This window comes from Alosa pseudoharengus, unplaced genomic scaffold (genome assembly GCF_046254945.1).
Source record: "Alosa pseudoharengus isolate Yale_2024_CS ecotype anadromous, Long Island Sound unplaced genomic scaffold, YU_APseudo_1.1 YU_APseudo_1.1_scf_12, whole genome shotgun sequence".
Lineage (NCBI taxonomy): Eukaryota > Metazoa > Chordata > Actinopteri > Clupeiformes > Clupeidae > Alosa > Alosa pseudoharengus.
In genome coordinates this window covers 40,532,972-40,560,663 of record NW_027468587.1, presented here as the reverse complement: position 1 = coordinate 40,560,663, position 27,692 = coordinate 40,532,972, and the positions used below count along the sequence as shown (strand labels likewise).

The following is a 27,692-nucleotide window of genomic DNA, read 5'->3' as shown; positions in this document are numbered from 1 at the left end:
CTCGGGCGGCTGACGCGGGCTTGTTGCGCCTTTTAACGTGCTCCATCGGGGTTTAATAGGCATTAATAGCTTACCCAAATACAGCATAAACGTAGGCCAATAGTAATTCATTTATAATAGTTAATGCACGTTTTTATTCCTCATGGCGAATACAGCTTCTGATCGGTTTAAAGGTGGATGGGACAACATCGCTGATGAAGAGGCTAAACAGTTAGATGGGACAAAGAACATGGATGGATTTTACGACCAAAAAGTACCTCTCAATAAACCACATGTGAGTCAGATGAAATTGACAAGCAACAATGTTGACAATATCATTGATTGTATTATAATGAGTATGATGAAATTGTATGTGACCAAGTGGGTAGATTCATAGGGAAAATGTGGATGATTAGGCCTATTGATTTCTTTTCAAATTGTATAACCTACTGTGAAACATGATAGCCAAATTACCTCAATAGTTTTGGGCCTGTTGACTATATGGTCCAAGCTCTTGTCCTGTTTTTTTCCCCCTCCGGAAATGTAACATAGGCTTAGAGTAATTTCTGCCTGTTCACTTCCAGCAGTTGTAGCCAACATCATTTTTTCTTCTGTATCCCTATGCCCCACCCCCCACTTCTTTGAATCCACAGGGGAAGACTTCTGGTGAGAAACCAGTCAATGACAGAAAGCAAAAACACATTCAATCTAACCTGCCATTTGGCACAGAGGGTAAGCTTGGAATTAGGATGGACCAGAGGAAGTTCAATTTACAAGTTGACGTGCAGTATACTTAGATGCTTTGTTTTCTTTCTCTTAGCAGCCTGAGTTTCTGATCAAGTATCACAGAAGATGCTCCTCTCAGAGCTTCAACAATGAGGTCCAAAGTCAAATGTACCACATGTTTCTATTTTGTTCCAGATCTCTTTCAGGACCTCTATCAGTTGCCGGAGACCTGGCTCTGTTCAGGTAGGTGTCTCGGATGCATGAGATAGAGACAAATGTAAAGGCAGACAGTCTACATGTTACAGTAGGACGAGGAGCTATGTTTGGTCAAATGAGCAGAAGAGCACTCAAGCACTTGAAAAATGAAAGTGATGAGGCTATAGAGGGGTGGTGTTTTAAATGTTAGGTTTGTGTCTTTGTGGAGGATGAGCCTCAAGTTACCTTAGTGTTTCAGCCAATTGATGTCTTTACTGGTATAGGCACCTTGTGTGTCATGCATGCATTATAGAACTTTTCAAGCTTCAATCTGGGAGAGGGCAACTGAGAAGACTACCCAGAGTGTCATTACATATTATCCTCTTACCAAGCAGCACGCTTAAATACCCTCTTAGCTTTCTGCAAACACTGCATCTCAGCCAGCCACTCTCTTCTCTTCTCTGTATATACTCTTCTCTGTATATCCCTGCCTCTCTGTCTCTGTCTTATTCTTTCTTATTTTCTCCTTTTTCACTGTAAGTCAGTTTTAAGGTCTCTCCAGTGCTGAAGATTTATTGTTTCCATTACCCCTTTTGCTGTTTTGGATAAGTTGGATTGGAAGTTGGAAGTCCATCATTTTGGCAACAGTGTGGACTTTTTTTCTTCATTTATTAATTTTCTAATGGCAAGATTGGCTGATTTTTGGGTAATTCGAACAAGATGCTTCAGGACATAAGTACGAGCGTCTTCTTTCCTACCAGCTTGCAGCGCAGACCCGTAGGTTAGTGAATGCTCATTCCCATTGTAAGTTTAATTCCACTCATCTTTTACACACTGTAATAATCTGTAAAATATGTTTATAAATGCTCATTTGCTTATGTGAACAAACTCATGTTAATATGGTATATATATATTAATTTCAGTGAATAAGGCAAAAAAGCATTTTGTGTCTTTCTATAAAAGTTTGTCATATTGTGAAGCATTTGCATACGTGTTACTGTATGTATGTACGTTTAAAGTTAAGTTAATCAACATATTGATAGTTGAATAATATCACTTCACTGTGTTATGATACACGTATCTTATGTTTAACATAATTAATAGCAGTTTCAAATACCAAAACTCCACTTTGTCACATTTTATTATTTTTTAGATGTATTGTACATTAAATATTTCAAGCAGAAATACATGCAGTGATGGAATGAAATTATGTTATACCTATTTTTGTAATACGTCAATGCAGTGTTGCTGGGTTTCAGTAACGTTAGTGCTGACTTTTGCAAGTGGTTGTCAAACTTAAAATCTTATGATGATGGTATAAGTACTTATGTGAGGGAATGACCATATCCAAATTTTAAGGTGAAATATTCTATCAACAATACATATTTTGGTGCTTGTGTTTTATCTGTTTAATTTAGTAATTATTACATTTTAACTTTTATATAATGTTTTAAATTAATTTTTATATTGTAGGTATTTTACTTACTGTAATGTATTTTGTAATACCATTATTGTATTTTGAGTGTCTGAAAACCATATTTAACCAATACCAACAGATAAATGAGGGACACTCACTATTCCGATAACTTATTTCCTTTTTCATGAACTTAGAATACTTTCAATTTGATTTAGGTATATATTTAAAGTGAAATGTGTGCTGCTCAAAAATATTTTGGGTGGACATTTTTCATGCTCTGTTTCAGCTGTACATTGTAAAGCCTTATCACCAGGGGGCATCTTAAAGAATAAGACATCTTTTAAATATTTTAGTTTCTCTGGAGGGAAGAAGTGTCTCTATGTAGATATTCCTGAAAGAAATATAATCCTGCCGAGCTCATATCACTGAGATGAACATCTCAACTGTGTAATTTTAAAAGATGACTTCCTGTCTATTAAAATAAAGGAAAGAGCTACATTGCTGCACCCATGTGTAAGATTGATTGGGTTTAGTAATTGGAAATAAGAGATCATTATAGGAGACAGATTGTTCTTCTGATAGCATGGTAGTAGTGGATAGGTCTCTAGTCTTGGGTTTAAAATGGCAAGAAATGAAAAATAGCTAAAAAAATAAATGGATGATTTAATGTCCCACAATGATAGGCTATTGTTCTCATCTGGTGTTTTAGATGTGATTTAACATGACCCATATGGTTCTTCAATTGATTGGCTTAGACATTAAATTTGGCAAGGGGAAAAGATAAACTGGAAATTACACCGAACATGTTAATGGATATCAGTTCATAATCAGGTCATATTTTGAAACCACTACCTTAAACAAGCAAATTTGTTAAGACAGTTGCCCATCATCCTCACCTTTATTATGCACTTTATTATCGAGATAATGCAGCAATTGCTGTAGACTATCATAGCCCAATACCAGGATCCCAACAGTTTTCTTTTCACTCTGTTCCTCCCGTTTTTATGAATGGCAGCAAATTTCTTGGGCTGGCTATCTCATTCACATGTTGACACATACTGTATCCCCTTCCACCTAGCCTGGAAGGAGCTCTCTGTGTCCTCTGCCGAACCACATTTCACTCACATGCTTTTCAGCTCAACACTCACGGAAACCAACTCCAGTCGTGTTTCCTTATTACATTCTCTTTTTTTTCTTTTTAGCACTGTAAAATGTTTTGTTTTCTTTTTACTCTTTTGAATGAATGATGATCTGAATCAAACCCATTCACAAATGTCTTGGGAAAATATGACAAGAGATACACTATTAACAATAGTGAACATAGGAACATGACTCAACTTGTTTTTGTAAACCCATGTGTATAAATAAAACTTATAGTAATCTTCCATGATGGAACTCTCTTCAAGATAGTTTTCATTTGTTAGATTGAACTTGAAGGCACATTGCAAATATCTGTGTATAAATATGTGATGTCAACAAACATACAGGTGAGGCCTCTGTCAAAACTTCAGAATTTTCAAAAATGATTAGTAACAAATGTTAAGCAAATGTTTTTTTTAAAAAGCAGATGCTTTACACTTTTGTCCTCAAATTAAGGACAGGATTGACCTCTTGACTATTTTGCGTTTGTGAGTTTGTGGTCTGATTAATGCTGATTTTAAAGCTGGGTGTGCTTCACCTTATTTAACCCTTAAATGGTTAGTCACAGAAACATAACAGTTTGTTGCTGTGTTTGTGGTGTATTTACAGAAGCCTGTCTTTTGATACATTTCACACTTGACATTTCACCCTTATTCAAACATTACTTTTATCCTCTCATTTTTCCTGATCTAGCTCTGGAGAATGATGAACAGTTTGTTCCAGACTTTCATAGTGAGAACTGTGAGTATTGATCAGACTTTTCATAAGACTTAATTAATTTATATGGTATCTTGTAAAATACAAAGAGATATACAGAGTATTCTTTATTATCACTTAATTTTCCTGGGATTACAGCTCCGTCTGGAGGTTCAGTCCTTGGTAAAACACTGTTCTGATGCTTAACTCTCATATGCATGATCCAGGATGGTGTGTCCTGTTGATCCTGTAGCTCAACTGGCAGAGTAAAGGGTAGAGAAATGTGTTAAAAATTGTGGGAGCGTACCTCCTGTGAAAATGTATGTGTTCTGTAAATCTGTTCTGTAGATCACTGGAAAAGCAAAAGCATCAGCTTAAATGGTACTATAAATTTGTAATTTAAAACTCTTGATGTAAGGTGTTATCTTGAAAGCTTTAAAACATTTTGACAGATAACGACACTAATGTAAGTCCACTGCAGTCTTGAAATAATTATACCAGTTTCATGCTTCTACAGATGTTGAAAACTGTAGCATATAATGTCTCTTAATAGAGACATTAAGTAAATTAATTAAGTCAATTAAAATCATAATTCAGCTTATTAGACCATTTATTTGCATGTTTAATCGAAGTTGGCTATTTATGTGTTAATACATACATGCCTGTCCAAGTATGCTGTCTTCTTAAAATGGACATAGGAAGTGCAGTTGGCATAGTTCTAGGCCAGCAAAATGGTAGTGCCAGCATCGGAAGTGGCAAGGACCATGAATGGCGTGGCAGGGTGCAATGCGAGCTTATGTTTTAAAAATTAGCCAAGAGGGGGCATGTTGCACACATCATCAAAACAGGGTCTGGCTTGTTCATTTCTGGAACATTATCCTATCTCTGCTCTCTTTCACATGCATCATGTGATGTGCAATTGTTTGAATACCCTGCATCAGGACTTTGTTTATATTATATTATATTATATTATATTATATATATATATATATATATATATATATATATATATATATATATATATATATATAAAAATATAAATATAAATATATAAATTATATATAAATATATATAAAATATATATATATTATTATAATATAATATATCTGTGCTGTGCTATTATTATATTATTCCTATATCTATCATGTACTTATTAGCTCTAGTTAGCTAGAACCATGCTAACGTAATGAAATAACATTTCACTTACTTTAACTTTGGCTTTTTACCTGTTTTCAGAATAGACACATGGTTCCAGGGGGAAAGTGTTTACCACTGTTTAGTCACACATAATTTTGCGAGTCATTTTATGGTTGCTGCACATACTGAGTGCAGCACAGAATAATGAAACAATTTTGCTTACATTGTTTTTTAGTGTTTTTTCACATGGTAATGTAATGTCCATGTTGGTGTTTGCAATGCAATGTCGTTGCATGTATGGCAATGTTAGCATGTATGCACAGGTGGGACAGTCAAGAGCAGATGGACACTTTAGGCTTCAGAGTGGGCAGCCTCAGCACTCCCATATGTGCAAGTCATGTTGCAAGCAGGGGCTGAGATGTTATACAGTCACAATCAGTTTAGGTATCAGGTTTCTAGGCCAAGTATACTTGCGTATACAAGGAATTTGGTTTCTGCATTTATCCCATCCGTAAATTAGTGAACACACAGAGCACACAGTGAGGTAACTAACCCAGAGCAGTGAGCTGCCTTGCTACAGTGGTGCTCGGGGAGCAGTGAGGGGTTAGGTGCCTTGCTCAAGGGCACTTCAGCCATGGATGTGGGCATGGGAGAGTAGTGCTCGACCACTTCCCCCACCCACATTTTTCCTACTGGTCGGGGATCGAACCGGCCCGAAGCCCTAACCAGTAGGCCACATATTCATCTCACTCTGTATTCTTTGATACTTGCTTTCCTACACAGACTGATAATGTATTCTGCCTTTCATCAACAATGAAACTAGTTTTCATATTTTTATGTACTACTCACAATCAACCATGCACAATTGCATTATGCAATATCTACTGTTAGTTTTGCCACATTAATATGATCTACCTCACAATTCCCAGTGTCACAAGAATATTAGACTATTACACATTATAATTAAATTTTACATTACACGAAAAAAAAACAGCCAGTGGAGCATCAAAAAATGCATAATGCCAATAGAACATCTAAACTATAAACAGTCTTCTTTTATTTATATGTTTTTATATTAAACATGGTTCTTTCATATTTGGAAGTTTATTAATTGAATAATACATTGACAAAAATATCCAAAACCCTTGGTAAATTCAGGGGCATTGTGCAAGAAAGGGTATTAAACAAGCCTCTTCTCCTACCCTTTCTTTACAGTACACTTACAAAAGGTAAAAATATTTAAGTTTGTCTTTAGAGACCCTCTGCATAGATGTGTAATTTTTTGAGAATGGCTAAAAAGAGCGATTAAGTTGTGTCCAAAGGCAGTATGCTATTCAGTTGTAAATCTCAAAGCTGCACCGATTAATGTTTTGGTCCCAAATGAAAATCTACACTAATTATTACCCAAAAATAGACCCTAGGTTGTTGTTACTGTAGACCACAGTTTCCCTTTAAATTGGGCATATTCAAATACTTGTCATTACATTTTCATTTAGAGATTATTGTAAAACTTAAAATATTCCGATGAAAATATTTTGGTGGCACGCATTGGCAGGATGGCACTGGGTAAACTTAAGGTCAGGTACCTTTGTAATGTAGTTGTCTGAAAATGTATTTGCTCTGGTCCTTAAGTTGTTTTGAGTTAGATTTTTAAGTGTGCTTTTACACTTTCTGTATCTTTCACTTGTCATGAAGTATAAAGGCATTGTGTCTCTGTGCAAGCCATTGCCTCAGTCAATGATCTAGAATTGTTATTGCCTTCCAAGAGCATACAAGATCTGGAAGTATACCACAGAATCACAGAATCAGGTTAGTTAGTTTGCAACACACTGGGTAGCCCCTTAGCATCATTTTCAACACACAGGGCAGTCCGATAGTATTTCATAGAACCCTTCATATTAAAAAATGACACTAAAAAGGTACCCAGTATGTTGAAATAATTGCTCTAAGGGCTATAGACCAATACTTACAATGTGCTACTACAACAAAATATTACATTTTGTGGTAAATATGGAGACTGATGAAATTATTATTTAAAAAAAAAAAAAACAATCAGTTATTGTCATAGTTTACATTTCATTTCACTCCATCAATTCACTCCATCCATCACAAAGGCTCAGCAGCATTCTGTGTATACAGGGTAGAAGTTCAACATAGGGTGAAAAAGTAGATTTGTATATAGGAACAAATAACACTAACCCTTTGGAAGAACACCCTTTGGAGGAATTGGCATGCTGTACATTTAGAATAGAAGACATTTTTTGAGAGTACAGTATGATGGGCTCCAGCATCCTTCGCGCTTTCCATATAACATTAATTCTACTTCACCCACTTTTTAATCCTTTATTTGGATAGTACAGTGTAGAAAGACAGGAAACAAGTGGGAGGGAGATTGGGGGTAGGATCAGGAAATGACTGCAGGTGGGACTCAAATTCAGTTTCGGTGGGCTCACAAAACAATGCATGGAGAGATATACTGCTACTTGTGCTACTAATAATACTATATCACTTATAATCATAATTGTATAATTGTATTGTGTAAATTCATATTTCTTGTACATTTATGGAAGATTTTTTCTGCCTAATGTTCAACATGATTTTCTTGTTTTTTTCCAAATTAGTTTCATTTTGTTGTCTTCTGCTTATAGTGTCATTCCACCACCTGCATCTGAAAATTAAAACAGAGCCACATAGCCCCTGTGCAAAACTCAGTACATCCTGCAGCCACGAGCCATCGTACAAGCTGCATTATGGGGAGAAGTGCCTGTATAATATCAGGTGGGTAACCTTAATACAGTTTATACTTTCTCTTTTACAGTGGCGCTTCCTTTTAGTTGTAAGAGACACAAGTTGTAGAAGCAAAAACATATTGTAAAGATGAAAGATGAAATCACACACACACACACACACACACACACACACACACACACACACACACACACACACACACAACATATACTATTCATTTATTATTTATTATTTGGAAAAAAACACAAGAATTTGACTCTCTTATACCCGTATAATGAGATGTAATAAAGACTTGAATCTTGAAATATAAAAACTATTAAAAAATGATTGCTTGGAATTTGGGTATATAGAATCAATTTCAATAAGACTTTCTTAATATGGCGGATACAAACCCATCACCACATTATTCATCTCTTTCAGCGATAGAATAGTATGCTCATAATGTGATATTTCCAGTCCTAGAATGTGACTATCATGTACTGTATACTATATGTAACTATAGCGTTTCACTTCAAAAAACTGGCAAGTGCGTTTCTAATTTCAACAAGCACGTGAAGCAGTGAAACTAAGCTCTGAATCTAATAATCCACTAGGCAGAAGAATCAAATAGTCCTCCTAAACACAACTGTGGTTGCTAATGCACACTTTATTTTCATTGATTAGATTAGCTGTCCTCCCTGTGCTGTTCTATACTTTCTCTGTTCTCGTTCTCGTTCCACAATAATCTTGATGTATTTTTTGAAGTTCCACTTGGACATTATTAAATACTCTGTGAATATATATTTTTTTTGCAAGTAATTTGTTTTGTTTTGTACTAGGTGAAATTATAACATTTTAACATTGCTAAATGGATGCTATGTTTGTTTGAATAAGGTCATGGGCATAAGAATTCAGACTTTACAATTATGCCAGCACAGAACAATACTTGAAAATTAACTACATTTGGATGGGAAAGAAATTAAACTACTAATTGAAGATAGCGGATATCTCCTTATATTACTATTAATATTTCTTAATATTTAACAATGTCTTTGTAGCAAATTTTGCTCTAATGGCAATGTGAGAGAGGTATGCAAAAAAGAGAAATCCAAAAATGTAAAAGGATATTATCTTCTGAGGTTAATTTGATTTGTCTGTTGTCCTACAGGATAATGTTGTAATGTTCCAAGCAGTATGTTATTGAAAAAAGATTATATATTTATCTTTCTGTCCACAGTGCCTGTGAGCAAAAGCATATTGCAGGCATAAAGGCGTCTAATCCTGTGCCTCCACCCAGCAGCACTCCAGTGTCCCCTCATCATGCATCCCCCTTAACAGTCCCATCCAACCCTAAGTCAGACAGGACATTCCCTCACGTAGCTACTACGCAACCTACTCCTGACAGCACATATACCATGGAACACAGGTCTGTCTAAAATGTTTCTGTTTGGGTTTCCAAGTAAACTGGAGGCAGCCGTGGCCTACTGGTGAGCGCTTCGGACTTGTTACCGGAGGGTTGCCGGTTCGAACCCCGACCAGTAGGCACGGCTGAAGTGCCCTTGAGCAAGGCACCTAACCCCTCACTGCTCCCCGAGCGCCGCTGTTGTTGCAGGCAGCTCACTGCACCGGGATTAGTGTGTGCTTCACCTCACTGTGTGTTTACTGTGTGCTAAGTCTGTTTCACGGATTGGGATAAATGCAGAGACCAAATTTCCCTCACAGGATCAAAAGAGTATACTTATATATATACTTAAGTGAATCTAGACATTATACACATCAAATGAACTATAGTATGATTAATTAGATATATATTAAATAGATATATAGATAGATAGATACTTTATTGATCCCCAAGGGGAAATACCTCAATACCATCAGATAACATTACTTTTGTTAATAGCATGTTTAGGTAACAGGTAATACGGAGGTATTTAAGACTTGATTTTGTACTACTGACAATGTATAAGTATATAAGTAGAAGTATATACTCTTTTGATCCCGTGAGGGAAATTTGGTCTCTGCATTTATCACAATCCGTGAATTAGTGGAACACACTTAGCACACAGTGAACACACAGTGAGGTGAAGCACACACTAATCCCGGCGCAGTGAGCTACCTGCTACAACAGCGGCGCTAGGGGAGCAGTGAGGGGTTAGGTACCTTGCTCAAGGGCACTTCAGCTGTGCCTATTGGTCGCGGTTCAAACCAGCAACCCTCTGGTTACAAGTCTGAAGCGCTAACCAGTAGGCCACGGCTGCCCCAAGAATGAATAATGTAAATGGAATTGTGTAATGTAATGGAAGACACATGGATATGTCTCTACTTTATTATTACATCTCTGCAAACATACATAATAGTGTAAGTTGTTTAACTGAAGAAGACTCACTTGTGCAATATCTTTCACATATGCCAGCTCTGTATAGAGTCAAATACAGGTGTGTAGGCCTCTATTAGGTTATCACTAGTATGTCTCTGTGTCCACTATAGGTTCCGACGTCAACTTTCAGAACCATGCCACTCCTTTCCTTCACCCCAAAGTCTGCCTCGTGATGGGCGCCCTATGTGTCATCGGCAGCTATCTGAACCCAGTCTCCTGTTTGCCCCCCAGGGCTTCAAGCAGGAGTACCACGATTCCCTGTTTGAACATCCCATCATGGCAGGTGCCCCTCTTCCACAGATGTATCATCCTTCTATGATCATAAAACAAGAGCCACAAGATTTCACTTATGACTCAGGTACTATATATTTTTACTCATCCAACTAAGGCTGCTCAACGATAGTTTTTACCGTTGTGGTATTCACCATCAGTCGTTGTGTACTTATCACTCCATTGCCTTACCATGATAATGTTCATATAATACAATTCTCACCTAATATTTTGTTACCTGCATATGTATTTAATAATAAATAATAGGACTGTTGCGATTGAAAAGTATATTTTCTCCCTAAAGACTAAAGCTTCTTAAAGGGCATATTAAATACAACATGAATTATAAAATAATGAGTAATCACAAAGGTAAAAGTAAAACAGTTTTATATTATTTAAATTATAATAATGACACAGTAATTTTGTTTTAAAATATTCATTTCTTAAGAAATACTACTAATTTGATGCTGTTTAACTTATTTATAAATGGTGCACTGTCAGTTTAAGCGCATTGTGTCCACACATTCTCTAACCCTAACTCTAACCCTAACCCTAAACCTAACTTGTTATGACAAAAAACGAATGTCACTGAATAACAGAAGCGTTATGTCATAAACGTTTATGACTTGTTTATGACACGTTCATGACAGTGTCATGTCACTCTTATGTCAATACTGTCAAGTAAAGTGTAACCTAATTATCAACAACGACAAGCCAGCTGGAACCTGCCACTCTTTCTCTCTCCCTCTTGTGACGTGTTCCCAATTAAATGGAGTAGCATAACGTTCAAGTTGGATCTTAAAGGAACACGCCACCCAATGTCAGTAGTAATATATGTTCTTACCTTAACTTTCACGAGTTGAGTCATACCTCTCCCGTGTCGGTACGTGCACTCAAACGCTCTGGTGCGCGGCTGGACCTATCCCCAGAATATCAGCAGCAAACTCAGTCTTTGTCTCGCAAAACAGTCTCCAAATAAAACGCACATCGGCCTTAGGCCTATAGGCCCGACGGTAATTGTAAAGCAATTTACAAAAGATTCACTGAACAAAAATGCTGATGTGGTACATGAAAATTTAGCTAAAAATGTGGAGAATGCGATGCAATCAAGTATTTTGGACGATATATTGTCACAAGCTGGCAGAATAGGCATAAGGCCGATGTGCGTTTTATTTGGAGACTGTTTTGCGAGACAGAGACTGAGTTTGCTGCTGATATTCTGGAGATAGGCTACAACATAGCCAATGTACGACTTTAGCCTTTTAATATATTTGCTGCATTGGATCAGTCTTTCTAGAACAGGCAAGGGCTTTCTAGCCTCACGTCAGCAGCGCTGCATCACCCATATAGCCTAAATTAAAACAACCAGCGGATGGTGGGCGGGTGCGGTTTTGAAAATTGGTCAAAAAACTTTGGTGCTGATGGATGATACGTTTTGCTATGCAGTTATGGTTGAAATAATAGCCCATCAGCGCATCTCTAGTGTGTGTGCCTCTCTCTCGCTCAGAGGGGAAGGGGAGGCTGAGGGGTCGATCAAGCATGGATTCTAAACTCTGTGGTGGATAGGATCTACAATTAGGTGTTAACAATACTACTATGCTAGGTCGAAGTACTCCCAAGTGCTATTGCGGCACACATTGTAGTTCTCCTGTTTATTCGCTTGGAAAATCGCCACGTTTCATGTTGCGTGGCCGTAGACATTTCTATCAACTACTCGTGCAACTGTATTTAAGTCGGGAAAACATGGATGTTTTTGATTACTTCTACGGTTAGTTACGGCAAAGCCCGCTAGCATAGCAACATGCTAACACAGTCCAGCCGCGCACCAGAGAGTTTGAGTGCACGTACCGACACGGGATAGGTATGACTCGTGAAAGTTAAGGTAAGAACATATATTACTACTGACATTGGGTGGCGTGTTCCTTTAATGGAGAGGACCCAAAATGTATATATACTTTTTTGATCCCTTGAGGGAAATTTGGTCTCTGCATTTAACCCAATTGGTGAATTAGTGAAACACAAACAGCACACAGGGAACACACAGTGAGGTGAAGCACACACTAATCCCAGCGTAGTGAGCTGCCTGCTTCAACGGCGGCGCTCGGGGAGCAGTGAGGGGTTAGGTGCCTTGCTCAAGGGCACTTCAGCCACAGCCCACTGGTCGGGGCTCGAACCGGCAACCCTCCAGTTACAAGTCCAGAGTGCTAACCAGTGGGCCACGGCTGCGGGCCACGGTTTTGACATCGTAAACGTTCTCTAACAATAGTGAGCAGTTTGCAGTAAAACCAGGGCTCGAATGATCTTTTTGTCTTTAAGGGGGTCTCTCTATCTCATAAAAAGTTGGCACACCCCGTGCATAGCCTAACAAGTCGATGAAATAGCCTAGGCGTACAATATATATGCACGGTAGGCCTAGGCTTTACCTTGACACACGCACACAACAGACATAGATTTTTCATAGAAATTGATTGCTTTTAATTAATTTCAACATATTATTGATTGTAATAGTCCATATTTCATTTCAATTTCACAATACAAAGAAATAGACTAAACGATTTAGTCTGTGCCATTCTCAATTTCACAACGTGACTCATTTGAACCAGACCACTGTCTCAGATAGGCTATCCTCAGTGTCAAACACAATAATGCATGTAGTATAACTTATATACAGGGAAAAAGCACTAACTGGCAGAAATTATAAGCCATTGCAGCCAAACTATGTTCTAGTATTGTTGAACCGTGGAAAATTAATAGACAAACAATTTTGGAGTTTGCACTGAGATGTTGTCGGGTAGCCATTGAATATTCCGACATCAGAGATTGCTAACAGGTGTTTCAAAATATCTGGGAACTTTCTGGAGCTCTGAATGGCAGAGGATAGCTACAGATCATCAGACAACACAATCATTGTAGGCTGCATTATGGGCCTTAATTTATGGCTTTGTCAATCAACATAGAAGAGCAAGTTCAACAGCAAATAGGACTTTTCAGCACATATCAAACCATATAGGCTAGCCCAATGAACGCCTATGTAAATAGACAAAACACTCGCATCAAAGCAGGGTGACTTCTTCAGATTTGCGAGTGCTGTTAAAACGATCGTATACGGTTTGCTCATATAGTCTAGTGGTGTGGTGGTGAAGTGTCATGCTGCGTTCAAGAGCGTAGGGTAGGTCTAAGTCCCGTAGTGGCCAATATTTTAATTTAACGTCTTTAATGGTAAGAGATCGCACAGAGATGGATAATGAGCGGTTGTTTAAGATTAAATTACAATGCCAGACACCTTCAGATATGAGAGACCCCCTCAGATTTTTTACTTTGTTGCTTTCATGCTTTTCTAAACATCAGGCTGCTAATGTCTAATTCCAATACAATCCAGAAACCACAGGCAGACAATGTTTAAACATTCCAGCACTAATGACAGAAAGTAAGATCATTTGACATTTAAGCCTACCAATTCACAGCAGGCCTTGTTCCACTGTAACTTCTTAGAACAAACTAACCAAATTAAACAAGTTTCAGGTAGAATGTTTTATGTCCAACTGAACACTCCTTTTCGAAACATCTCAATAAGAATTAAAACATAATGAAAAATGCATTAGTCTACCTTGTCGAGAAGGACCATGACCGTAATGTAAAGGATAGGTGAATGGTATAAGTAGCAGTAAGCCGTCCATTTACGATAAAATGTAAAAAGTTTATAGTAATTAATGAACTACCAGATCGAGCTAAAATTCTGATAGATGACGTTTGGAAATATGTCATAGGGCCTGTGTGTAAATAAAGAGGGTCTGCCTACAGCTGGATGCAATATGTTCCTGCACCATGCCAATAGAAGGTTACTTTCACCGGCATTCTGAGCAGCCCATTTGATGAGCGGCCCTTCTGACATGTGCCCAAAATCCACACGGCCAGTCCGTCACTAACAACAGATCAGCAAAAAGATGAAAACAAGCAAGTCTGGTTATTCCTTCGCTGTTTCTGGGTTTTCGCCTGCTTTTGGCTCGCATTTTTCACGACATAGCTCCCCCTGCAGCTTCTGTAGCAAGTGACTGCTACGCTAAACCCCCACTAGCTAGCGAGCTAGCCATCAAGAAACCAAGCTAAACACATACAGGGCTCACAATAAAACGGTCGAGCAAACACATTGTTCAAGAGACTATCAAACCACATTACAAAAACGAAGTTCACCCAAGGGTAGGCTACTTACAATTTCAGCAGCAACAAAGCCAAGTCGGAGTCCGTTTTGCAGTCTTCTTAGAAACTACAATCTTACTACATTTTCGAGGCCTTCCGCCGAGTCACATCCGGATTTCTTCGGTCCGGGACCAGAAAGTTGCATATTCGGGTTTTCCGCGGAGAAGCCCAGGGGGAGACGAAGCACCCACCAAACGACCCAAAAAGTGTTGTAGAACCATCAGAATGACTCTCAACCTGCATAATTAAGGTCATTTTTGCTAAAATTGTTGCATAGGGCCTCTTTAAATCAAGATAAGAAATAATCAATAATATGATATTTCTTTTTTTGTATCTACAATAATTAAATATAGTTGTAGATACTGTTAGTTACAAGACATTATTTATTAACATATATCTTCATTATAGAATCATAATCTTATTCTGATGTCTATTTAATGCTTAATTCAAGCAACTTTGTCTTGCTGACTTGTTATGAGCAAGTTTAGCCTGTTTAGACATCAATGTTCCAAAATAAGAATGGAAATCTAATTATTAACTTAAGTTAAAAATCTTAACATGAATACTTAAAAAGACTTTTTAGGTCCCTGAGCCCCTAGATATTTTCTCTTGTTTCAAGTTAACTTAACAAGTGCCATTTTCTTGCTGCACTGGCAGATACATTTTCTGAAAATAAGTCACTTTTACCCAAAATTGTATTTTTTCCCTCTTATTTTTGGAAAGGCATTTTTGCAGTGTATAACATGTTGTTTTTAACATGTTAGTGCTCCTCATTCTCAGCTAACTTTTGTCATTCCTATAATATAAGACAACATTCAGTATTACAAAAATGAAAACTGTTTCTGTAAATCTCTGTCCACACATGTACATCCTGCAGCTGAATAGAGAGACATATGTACTCTACAATGCAAGGACACAATGTTGCAGGTCAAATATGAATGCAGCTACTGTATGTGGCTGCAAGAACAGCAGCATGGATATCATTTAATGTTTGAAGGCAGAGCATTGAGAATAGCCGGATGGCTGAAATATCTTCTCTTGCTTTCTATTAAAACTAGTTGCTCCTTTTGCAAGACTTTGTCTAGTCACTTTTTTCAGAGTGCAAACCACTTATAGCCTCTTCTTCATATAATTAAATGTTTTCCTTAATAATCCATTATTTATAATATCTTATTGTATCTGCTTAGAGGTAGGACAGTATGAAGGAAAAGTAGAAAATAAAAACCTAACAATTTTATGTGATATTATTCAGAAATGTATTATTATACCCATAGTTGTCAAATTATATCCATAATGATTTTTTCTAGCAAAACAAGGTTGATATATGTATAGTGTTCATTATATATGATAATTTGTCATATTAATAAATGATATGTTATTTTGTACATCCACCACCACATTAAGAAATCAGGAAGTCAATCACAAAACAATACTCTGAAAGTATAAATCAGTGGAAAGTGCATAGGGTGTATACTGTGTACACATTCTAGATGGGAATTACCTTTTACATGTAAAGCTGTACTTTTTTCGTTGTTCTATTTGGCAGTCAAATATAGGCTTATATGTTGAGCTCTAATTAAGCTAATGTTCATTAAGCATAATTAAGTTTGGCATAATAAAGTTTGACATAGCTACCCTAATTAATGATGACATTTGAAGATTTAACATTTAGACACTTTCTCAGTGATTGTATAGTATTGATAATTATTGATTTTTGATATGATATAACATTGACTATCCTATGTACAGTAGATTTACCTGAGTAAAATTTTTTACTGTATTTTTACAGTAGTTTAAATGTTGATTGCTCTGCTAAATTTAGTCGCTTGCCTTAAATGTCACTTTAAAGCAATAGGGCAAGAGTGAGAGTGGGTTTGGTAGAGGATATACCCATGGCTGGTTACCTGCAGCATGCGGCATGCAGCCCCCAGCCTCACAGCCGAACCAAAGCCATGGGTATACCCTTTACCAAGGCCACGATCACGAGTGCCATATTGTTTTTATACAACAGTTCCACTTAGACCTAATCAAGTTTAAAAACATCAAATTATGTTTTCTATCATTCCTAATCATTTGTTCATCCCCTGCCCCAAAAATAGTTCCAAACTATAGTGATGGCGTCTACTGTTGCCAAGCAATGGAAAATGTCTTTTTGCAGCCAAGAGAGAGGCCATGTGCACCATAATTTGTATGCTCTCTTGTCCTCATGTTACATTCTAAACTGAACATTCACCCTACTCTCCATTCACTCCATTTTCTCTCTCTTTCTGTCAAATGTCACATCATGAAATCACTGTTCTCTCGCTTTGAATGAAAATAATGTTTGTGTTTTTCAGGTGTGCTGTTCCAAGTCCTTAATGCCATATTACACAGAATAGGCAGGTAGCATAAATAAGGTTTCCAGGCACTCTGTACACACTTAAAGAAACAAAACATGCCTTTTATGTATGTAATATCTCAATTGACTGTACTCATATACTCATAAACCAACTTGAGTTATCAAAACAAACATTGTGGCTAAATATGGTTTGGGGCATGCACATATTTTCATTTAATCATAACACAGAAAAACACCACAATTGCCAAACATTAATGCATTTACAGCATACATAAATTATGTTTATATACTTATAAATGTACGTGTAGCCAAACGGAACTAAATACAATCACTATTCAGTGGTAACATTCAGAATCTCCTCTGAAGTAAAATGTTTTTTTTTGCCACCTCACCCACCTCTAATTCAATCTGACAAATTTCATTTTGCATATGAAGTCAGTCAGCTATCCATTCAGACCATGTCAGAGACCAATACAACGTGCAAAACCCTCATTTCAATACAGCTTTCACCATTGCCACTGTTTTCTCGCCATTTGATATCTTAGTAAAGTACATGTAAGTGCATTTTTCAGTAAGTGCATTTTTCAAAATAATTTGTACAAACATTACCTGCAAAAATATGTAACCTGCTCAAAATGCTTAGTTTATGTCTCAAAAGCAATAATCATGTCAGTGCCATAAGAATGACAAGTCCTTATGCCATTGTTTACAAACAAGATAGTCAATGCTAGTCATGTTGGCAATAAAACAGTTTACTCATTTCTGATGCAAAGTAAAATTAAATTTAAAAAATACATGTTTTCTCAGTCGCTCTGGTACATTTGTTTGGTGCACAACAATAAATGCATTTCTCAAAACAGTTTGTACAAACTGCATCACCTAGCTAACCAGCAAAAACACATAACTTGCATTGTAGCCCCCTCTGGCCCGTGGCCTATTCCTATTTCAACCTTGCAGGGCTTATTGCTTTTATGAAACAGTTACTACATACACATGCAAGGTTCACAAAATAAACACACGTTATTGAAATTGAATGGTTATTCTTCCTCCAAGCAATGTAGTTCTTCAGTGACAATGGTTGTTAAGCAACATGCAGATATTGCTGCTTAGAGGCCATTACAAAATATGCTTTGCCAGTAGATTTGGACAAATGTGAACCTGTTGATTGAATTTTTAAGAATGTCTGTATGTCTGACATTGAAAACAAAAAAACAGTTTAATCGGAAAATCCTGTGTCCAGTTTATGAAAGCCTTTTCTGAGTTAAAAGTCAGATGGCCTTTTACTGAAAGATGAGTTCATTGATAAAATTAAGACTCGTTATTGGACAAGGGGTCTGTTTATTGTTTTAGCTCGGTTAGATCTTCATTTCCTGTAAGCCAGGCTTTGTTTGGTCCTTCTGAAGAGTTGGAAACTAATTGTCTCCCATGGGTCAAGGCCAGCAGCCCAGTGCTGATTAATAAATCTCCTCTCAGCTTGTGTTTATTCATGACATTGAAATTTCACAGAAGTGGTCACTCCTAGTGATTCAGTGATTCCAATCCAGTGATTTCCTCACAAATCAAATGTTGATAGTCAAATCAACATTTTATGTTGTGATGGATGTCCAGAAACACTGGTAGTGGTCAGTAATGTTATATGGTCTTTCAATCAAAGAAATTCCATCCAACCTGTTCCAAATTGGTGGAGGATCTAGTCATGAGTGGGGCAGGTACTTAGCTACTGGGTATAACACCTCATTAGTTTCCTCACAAGCAGTTTAGAATGACAAGTTGCACATTTCTTACACATGCATACATAGGAAGGTTGAGGGAAAAGTGGAAGTTTTTGTGTGAAAACATGGGAGGAGAAGCGCTGACAGTGATAGATTAGGTATTCTGGAATAAGTATCAAAACTACAGGGAAAAATGTTTGCCTTGTAAAAGAAAGTGTAATCCAGACTGCGATTAAATGTGTCAATAGGAGAAACTTCCAATGGACAAACAATCAACGACTCAATCTGACAAATCAACAAATCTGAGTTGTTGATAGAGACTTCAAAATTCGGGGCGGGGCAGTGGTAGCGTAGTGGTTAAGGAACTGGGTTAGCATGTAGTAGCCTGAAAAGTTCTGTGTTCAATTGTGCCCTTGAGCAAGGCACTTAACCTGTTGCTGCGGGGACAATGGCCTTTGTAATATAATTAACATAAGTCGCTTTGAGAAAAAAGCATCTGCTAAATGAATAAATGTAAATGTAAATTGTGTGACTCTGGCCTAAATTTCCCGAACTCAAATTTTGTGAGCAGGGTAAATTCGGGCTGGCTTCAGGCTAGGGTTTCCGCTCCTTATGTGCCGAGGTCAGCGTCAAAGTGTGTGTGTGTGTGTGTATGTGTGTGTGTGTGTGTGTGTGTGCTGTACGTGTGTTCTGTACATGTGTGCACACGCATGTGTGTGATTATAGATTTATAGATAGACAGGCAGGCAACAGACCCTTATTGTCCATTTGCTTGGTGGAAACAAAAGGAAATTGTTAGGAAGGCTGCAGGTCTGGGCCTTGAGGCTGCAGTACCACTTATCTGTCCCTTTAGCATTTGAGAGTAAAAGAGCTGTGCACTGGTGTTATCATTTTCTCTTAATAAATGTATCACAAGACAAAGATATTTGGGAAACACTGGAATATGGTTAAATCTGATGTCACGCCTGTGGCCATCGCCAAAATGTGATGTTGAAATACTATTGACTGATAGAGAACATAGCATGCAAGCTTACTGTCATATACTTCTTTTGTACAATTAGACCCACAAAACAAAAAAACATCATTGTCATTGTAACCCTACAATAGGACTTGGAAGTCAGGACATTAAAGGTGTAGAACATGTTTGTTTTTCCTCTTTCTGATTGGTTCTTTGTGATGTGTTAACTGAACGTATCTTTGCTGACTTGTTTGATTTGGTCTTTCCAGCCTTTGTTCACAGGAAATGATAGCATGTCTAAGGCTGATTAGATTACCACTAATATTTCTGACATGTTCATTATGGTGAATAACCATGGAAATTACCCTCTGTCAATGAGAAGGGCATTATCATTTTACTCACTTAGTAAACTGTTCATTGTGTTTTGTGATATGGAGATCACAATTCACAGTCATATGTTGTTTTTGTAAACAGTGGTCTTATCGAGAAATATAGTGTAATACAGTGCACTTATCAAGTATTATGCAATATAATGTTTACATTTCTTGGAATCCTGACAGCACGATTGTTTCCCAAGCAGGGTAAACAATAAAAGGACACTTGTTATTTCAAATAAATCTTTTGAGATATATGGGTTTATAATTGAAATGTTGATGAAAAACAATATTGTGTAAAATATCAGTGTTGGGATTATCAATGTGTTAGCATGCCACCTCCCTTTTAGTCTGCAGAGAAAAACAAGAAAGGCCTTATGACAGGTGGCAACTGTTAATGTCCTGGACTTATAAAAGTTTTTAATTCACACTTTGTTATGGCTTCTACAGAAGTTCCCAGCTGTCATTCTGTATGTCTGAGACATGAAGGGTATCTGTCTTACCCTAACAGGACTGAAGGTAATTGTAACACTCAATTTTACATATTAAATTACCGTCTCCACCACCTATGGGTTATCACACAACAAGTTACATGACCCTGGTCACTTGACAGAGAAACTGTAAAACTCAGATAACTCAAAGAGTGTTTCATAAGAAACATGTAATTTGTTTAATTAAAAAAGAGAAAGCAAATTATAGAAAAAAATAGCCATATAACTAGACCCTGCCAAAAAATCAGAAACCTTTATCATGCCCTTATCAATTGTCTATTTGGTTTTATGAGGTCTCACGTGACCCTGTTTATAATTCATGGCCCCGTTTAGCTGGGTATTAATCTTATGTCATATACCTTTATGTTTAAAGGTGCTCTAAGCAATGTTACACGGTTTCTAAGCAAAACATTTTTTTGCCACATACAGCAAACATCACCTCACTATCTGCTAGCTGAATGCCAACGCGGTCTCTGTGAACAGCCCAGGCTCCAAAAATGGCAACAAAAACAACTTGGTCCAACCTGCACCATAAAAAAATAACAAAATTGTTCCAGCCAATCACCGACAAGACGAGATGCGCATTTAGGAGAGTTTCACTTGCACAGGAGGGAGTGGGAGAGATTAGTGAGATAGCTCTCTGTTTTGTTTGAACGTCAACAGAAGTGACGTTACCCAACATCGCTTAGAGCACCTTAAAGTAGTCGTTTCATGAGTACAAGTAAAATAAATTGATGCACTGACCATATATTTTCTGTTTGAATTAAGACTTTTTACCTGAATACCTGGTGATTTTGTGTGTTTTCTTTTCCAACATTAGTTGACCCAGTGTCATGCTCATTCCATTTGATGTTCATTTATCCAAAATATCTCATCTCACAGTACTTTTTTTAATACTATTAATATGCCACATGGGTGTGTTAAATCATAGTTTCAATTTGCACAGTTAGGTTAATCCCACCACACACACGCACACACACACACACACACACACACACACACACACACACACACACACACACACACACACACACACACACACACACAAACACACACACATGACGAATTTGTTTATCTCAAAGCAGATATTTCCTCAATACTCTGTTTCTCACAGGTTGCATGTTCGATAAAGTGACACGACACTTCTATGACGATACATGCGTGGTGCCAGAAAAAACAGAGGGTGAGTTTTTGCATATATATGTTCATGGTTGTTGATATTTATCTTTCTTTTTGTAATTTCGGAACTGAACGTCCACAAATACACACTTGGCAGCAGCGCACAAAAATAGCACTGATTAAGTATCCATGCAAGCACAGTACAAAATGATTGATAAGAGAGAACAATGGAAAGAATTACAGAAACATAACAGGGAAGAATGATGGAAAAGATTACATAACCTAAAACCTGAACAAAATTTTTAAAAAGATGAAGGGAATTCGAAAAATCAGAGAAAACCAGGTTCTAAGAGTTTATTTAATCTTAGACCCGTTAACCAAACTGTCAGTTTCCATCAAGCTGACCAAAAAGAAAATGTAAGTATCTTTTGTTATTCCCAGTGAGACATGGGAAGTAAGCATAGTGGCTTGGACCCAATTATAAATTATTTCAACCAATGTACATTGCTTCAAGGAGGGGTGATGTATGACTTGGTTAAAAACATTATATACTGCATACTGTTGATGGTTTTGACTGATGTTTAAAATGTCTGAAGTTGACATTGTATCCAAAAGAATACAGTGCCTATAAAAATATTAACCCCCTTGGACATGTCCCCCTTTTATTGATTTTACAAATGGAATCATGGTCAATATTGTTTTTTTTACAAGAATTAAAAAGCTCTTTAATGTCAAAGTGAAAACAGATTTCTACAAAGTAATGTCAATTGATTAATAATATATAATGTAAAATAAGCGATTGCATAAATATTCACCCCCTTCAAGTCAGTTTAATATAATTGAATAGATGCACCTTCAATCACAGCTTGGAGTCTGTTTGGATAGGTATCAATTAGGCTTGGACATCTGGATATTGCAACTTTACTCCATTTTCCTTTGCAAAACTGCTCAAGTTCTGTCAGTTAACACATCGATTGGGTGTGAACCCAATTCCCTTTTCGGGTTTTGCCACATATTCTGTATTGGATTGAGAGGTCTTGGGCACACAAGTACGTTCACTTTGTCTTTAAACCATTTCTGTGTAGATTTCACAGTCTGCTTCAGGCTATTTTCTTGCTGGAAAGTAAATCTTCTCCAAAGTCGTAGTTCTCTTGCAGACTGAATCAGATTGTCCTCTAGGACAAAAAGTATTGTGTGTTTGTGGTGATGTGCAGTGTTTGGTGTCCACCAAACATAGCATCTAGTCTGATCGCCAAAAAGCTCAATTTTGGTGTAATCAGACCAAAGAACTTCTTCCATTTTGAGTCTACCACATGCCTTTGGGCAAACCTTAGTCAAAATGTAACATAAGCTTTACCACTAACACATAAAGCTTTGACTGGTGAAGAAACCAGGTAGTACAGTAGTTCCAGGCAGTACTTCAGCTGCTGAAGCTTTTATGTCATATGCCTTGGTGGCCTCCCCCACCAGTCTGCTCATTGCACGGTCACTGGTCAACAGGGATGACCTGTTCTAGTCAGTTTACACATTTCATGATGAAATTGTAGCCAGGGATACTGATTAACCAGCGACTAGACCTACCAGACACAGGTGTCTTAGACACATTATAGACATTCACTGCACTTAGGCAATCTGTATTTCAGTAATTGTGAAAGTATTATTTAACATTACTTTGTAGAAATCTGCTTTGACTTTGACATTAAAGAGGGTTTTTTGTAAATTATTGTAAAAAAAAAGGCCAAATTAAATTGACTAAGATTCCATTCAAAAAGCAATAAAAGGGGAACATATCCAGGGGGGTTAATACTTTTTATAAGCCCTGTAAGCTTCATTACAATGACCTGATCGTTTGAAATCAAATAAACTGAAGTTTGTAGGACATTTTTGTATGAAGGACAAGGGGTTTAGTTTTGTGAAACTGCAATTGATCCCTAGGTGATATCAAGCAGGAGGTAGGGCTGTATCGTGAAGGACCCACCTACCAGCGCCGTGGTTCTCTACAACTTTGGCAATTTCTGGTGGCTCTGTTGGATGATCCGTCAAATTCACACTTTATTGCCTGGACTGGGCGTGGTATGGAATTCAAGCTCATAGAGCCAGAAGAGGTAAGAGTTGGAGAAAATTAGTCTTCATACTTTCAACAGACACATTTCTTTGATATCTGTTTAGATGTCAACTGACATACTATGTTATCATGCACATATTTCATACATACTACGTTATCATGCACATATTTCTATGTTATCATGCACATATTTCTATGTTATCATGTCATCATATTACATACACAAATCGTCTCTGATCATAGAGATCATAAAATCACTTGAACTCTATAATTAATTTAATCCTGGTCTAGTCAGGAAACAAGGCTGTTGGAGAATAGTTTGTTCAATTTGTAATAGTCAAACTGATTCACATATAATTTTGTGTATGTGCCTTTCAAAGGTTGCCCGACGATGGGGGATTCAGAAAAATCGCCCTGCAATGAATTATGACAAACTCAGTCGCTCATTACGTTATTACTATGAAAAAGGGATCATGCAAAAGGTTTGAGATTGTCTCAATTCTCTGTTCTGTTTCACATACTTGTGAAGTTAACAATATACACAAGATTTTTTCTTCTTTTTTGTTATATGGTTACAGGTGGCTGGGGAGAGATATGTCTACAAGTTTGTGTGTGACCCAGAAGCACTATTCTCTATGGCATTCCCAGACAATCAACGGCCTGTCTTGAAAACAGAAGTGGAACGACAGATCAATGAGGAAGACACTGTGCCACTGTCACACTTTGATGAGAGCATGGCATATATGCAGGAAGGAACATACTGCAGCTCACGTCCCTACAACGAAGGCTATGTCTACTGATGCCTGTTGACCACAAACATTTTTTTTCTGCTATGATGACTAAGACCATTTGAGAGACAAATGAGCATTCACAAAGTCTTTCTACTGTCTCTCTCTATGTCTGCCCTGGTGCTGTTCCCTCATCCCTTCTACAATGACAACCAGGACTCAGCAAGCACTTTAGAAACAGTGACTGTGAGGGTGTAACTCACACATAGAACAAACTGTTTACTCAATCTTTCTGTCTGTATGGAATTAAAAGGTTACTGAGCAAGACAGCTGTTACAGCATGCCACATATGCCACATCACCAGAAAATACTCCCACCATCCCAGAGAAAAGCATTCACACAAATTTATTTCACTGTTTCACAATAGTGTTTTCTCTTCTGATTTTCTTAGTTGTATCATATGTGTAATATAATATGTTTTGTCATGCGCTGCTGTGGTCCAAGTTGCATTCATCATTATGTGAAATGAGTTCAAATCAATTGTGGTAAACTGAATGCGTCAGTTCCATAATATAATTACATAAATAAAACTACTGAAAAATATTTTTTTGTACAGTGTTACAAATGAAATGCCCAGTACAAAATTCTAGTCTTTGTTAAGTCAGTATGGTCACAGAAGTAGTTTAATAATTTCTCCCGGAGTTATTCAATAGTAATATGAATTATGAGTGCATATGATTTATGATGCTCCTGATCAAGGGCAAAGAAGTATAGAAGCAAATGGGTATATTGTTAACATAAATACACAAAGTAATGTTTAATATTCACATTATCCATTTCAATTTCTCTTTAATTATAGAGCACTATAGTAACAGTATAGATATCCATTTTCAAGGAGCCCAAGGCCTAAGCCCCCTAAAGCAAGCACATACTGTAGGCAGTGTGATCCAGAAAAAATCCATGTTAACAGGAAGAAACCTTGAGAACCCAGTTCAAAAAAGGGGACCCATCTGCCGGACGCCAAGCTGTATAAAGAGAAAAGGGGGGTATTAATTAACTGTGTTGGCATCCAAGTGACAGTGGGAGTTAATGTTGTTCATACTGTAGATGGTTCATTTATCTACTGTCAACCTAGCAACAATAACAACAATCTTTTGCCATGACTCATGTGGGAATGTGAACCACAATAATTTCATTTTTAGAAGGACAAGGGGAAGGGAACTCTTTCCGGATTGTCTATAGGTATGCAAACTCATCAAGGGTGAAAAAGGTTTCTACCCCAAGAAAGTTCATCAAATAAAACAAAACACAGTATGCATAAATCAAGTGGAAACACAGCTTATTTTTTATTACAGCCGAAAGAGACCATCCTCATTTCTTCCTTTTGGTTATTATTTTGAACGTTTTTTTTTGAACGCATTTAGGCTATACGTTGATTTATCAACTACTAGAGCTACATAGTACAATGAGCATGGGATTTCCCCTCTTCTCAAGTGACAGAATTAGGCTCCTTTAACACAGGTTTCATTTAACTACATCATAAAGTATAATTGGTCCCTTTACCCCAAATGTGTACACAATTTCTCATAAATTGGTCTCATGTTTCAAAACAAATCCAAAGTCAAATCACAACCCTTGATCACGTTGAAAAGGGTATGTGTCTGTCCATATACGTCTATGTGTGTGTCCACTCACATTTCTTTTAAATTACTGATCAGATTTTTTTTCTACAAGACAGAGTCCACATAGCCCTTTTCCAAACCAGACCCTACGTCCTCCCACTCTGTTAAGAGTGAACTCCATTTTGTAGAAACCCTTGTGTCTGCCGCTGGCCCTCTCATCATGACAGAGTAGGGTATGATACAGGGACAACACTGCAAAAACCGCTTATCTAACAAAATCTAACCAAGTGTTATTAATCTTATATCAAGATAAAAAAACTAGTTGGTATTGTTTTCAGTATAAAGAGACTTACCTAGCGCTTTCTTGTGAAATCATTTGACTTAATTAAAAAAAATTTGACATTTTAAGACATCTCATCTTGAAAACAAGCAATTTTTTCTGCCAGTGCATAAGCAAATTTGTCCTAAAAACAAGCAAATTTGTCTTGATAAGACTCCTTAAAATAAGTTAAAGTCTTCTTAAATTAAGTCAAAATGATCTTTTGAGAGGGCGCTAGGTAAGTCTTTTCATACTAAAAACAATACCAAATAGATTTTTTAATCTTAATATAAGATCAATAACACTTGGTTAGAATTCATTTTTTGCAGTGAAGAACTTTTGACGTGCTAAAAGGAAATTGACCTCAGGACTGTTTTCATCAAAATAACACAATACATGTAGTTTCACAATCAGAGTAAGTGCTTTGTTCCACAAGGCCTAAAAATGAAACCTTCTTGAAATTTCATTATTGTAATTTTTGAATTGTTGTTTAAAAGGGTAAAAAAAGTAAGACTGTGAAAGCAAGACTGGTTAAGAAAGTTAACATTTTGTGGTCAGGCTGTTATTTGGTTTGATGCATATCTGAAGAATTTCCTCTGTTAAAAAAGTTCAACCAGGTCAGGATTTTTTTACGGAAATTTGGACCATATTTCAAATACCCTAACTTCCATTTAAATTATGATAATTCTCTGCTTTCCTTGAATTTCCCCTTGGGGATCAATAAAGTATCTACTGTATCTATATATCTATCTATCTTCAACATCACAATGCTACCATATTACATAATGTACTAGTGTGGTCCAGTTTTCTGCCCACAGTAACATTTTGTTAATATAATGTGTTGAAGTGGTGAATTAAGCTGAATATGAAAATGACTGAATGTGTTTTGGGCCAAAAAATTGTATATTTGCACTTCCTTTTCCAACTCCTCTCAAGGTGTGCACTTTCTCTGCAAACTTTGGTATGTACGTAGCAAGGTAAGTTAGCATTCCCATGAATATCTCTTTATTTTTGCAGGGTCTGGTTTTATGCCACTGTCTGTGTACAGGTTGCCGAAGAATGAGATACTGTTCTGCTTTATCATACATTTCTCGCTGTTAAACAC

General features: G+C 37.1%; 1 protein-coding gene across 2 annotated transcripts; it reads left to right on the top strand.

The window, feature by feature from the left end:
• The first annotated feature begins 229 nt into the window (after positions 1–229).
• Positions 230–24,749, top strand: etv1 (ETS variant transcription factor 1). 2 transcript variants are annotated; one of them, XM_076279577.1, is made up of 12 exons: positions 230–274; positions 624–711; positions 901–954; positions 4,151–4,198; positions 7,939–8,068; positions 9,255–9,443; positions 10,505–10,752; positions 20,694–20,762; positions 21,849–21,917; positions 23,789–23,958; positions 24,299–24,400; positions 24,497–24,749. In XM_076279577.1, the coding sequence occupies exons 1-12, from the start codon at positions 230–232 to the stop codon at positions 24,716–24,718; spliced, it is 1,434 nt and encodes a 477-aa protein (XP_076135692.1). In that variant the 3' UTR covers positions 24,719–24,749. The 2 variants fall into 2 exon arrangements, with proteins under 2 accessions (XP_076135692.1, XP_076135693.1); XM_076279578.1 differs by lacking the exons at positions 230–274; positions 624–711; positions 901–954; positions 4,151–4,198 and adding an exon at positions 1,621–1,681.
• The last annotated feature ends 2,943 nt before the right edge of the window (positions 24,750–27,692 follow it).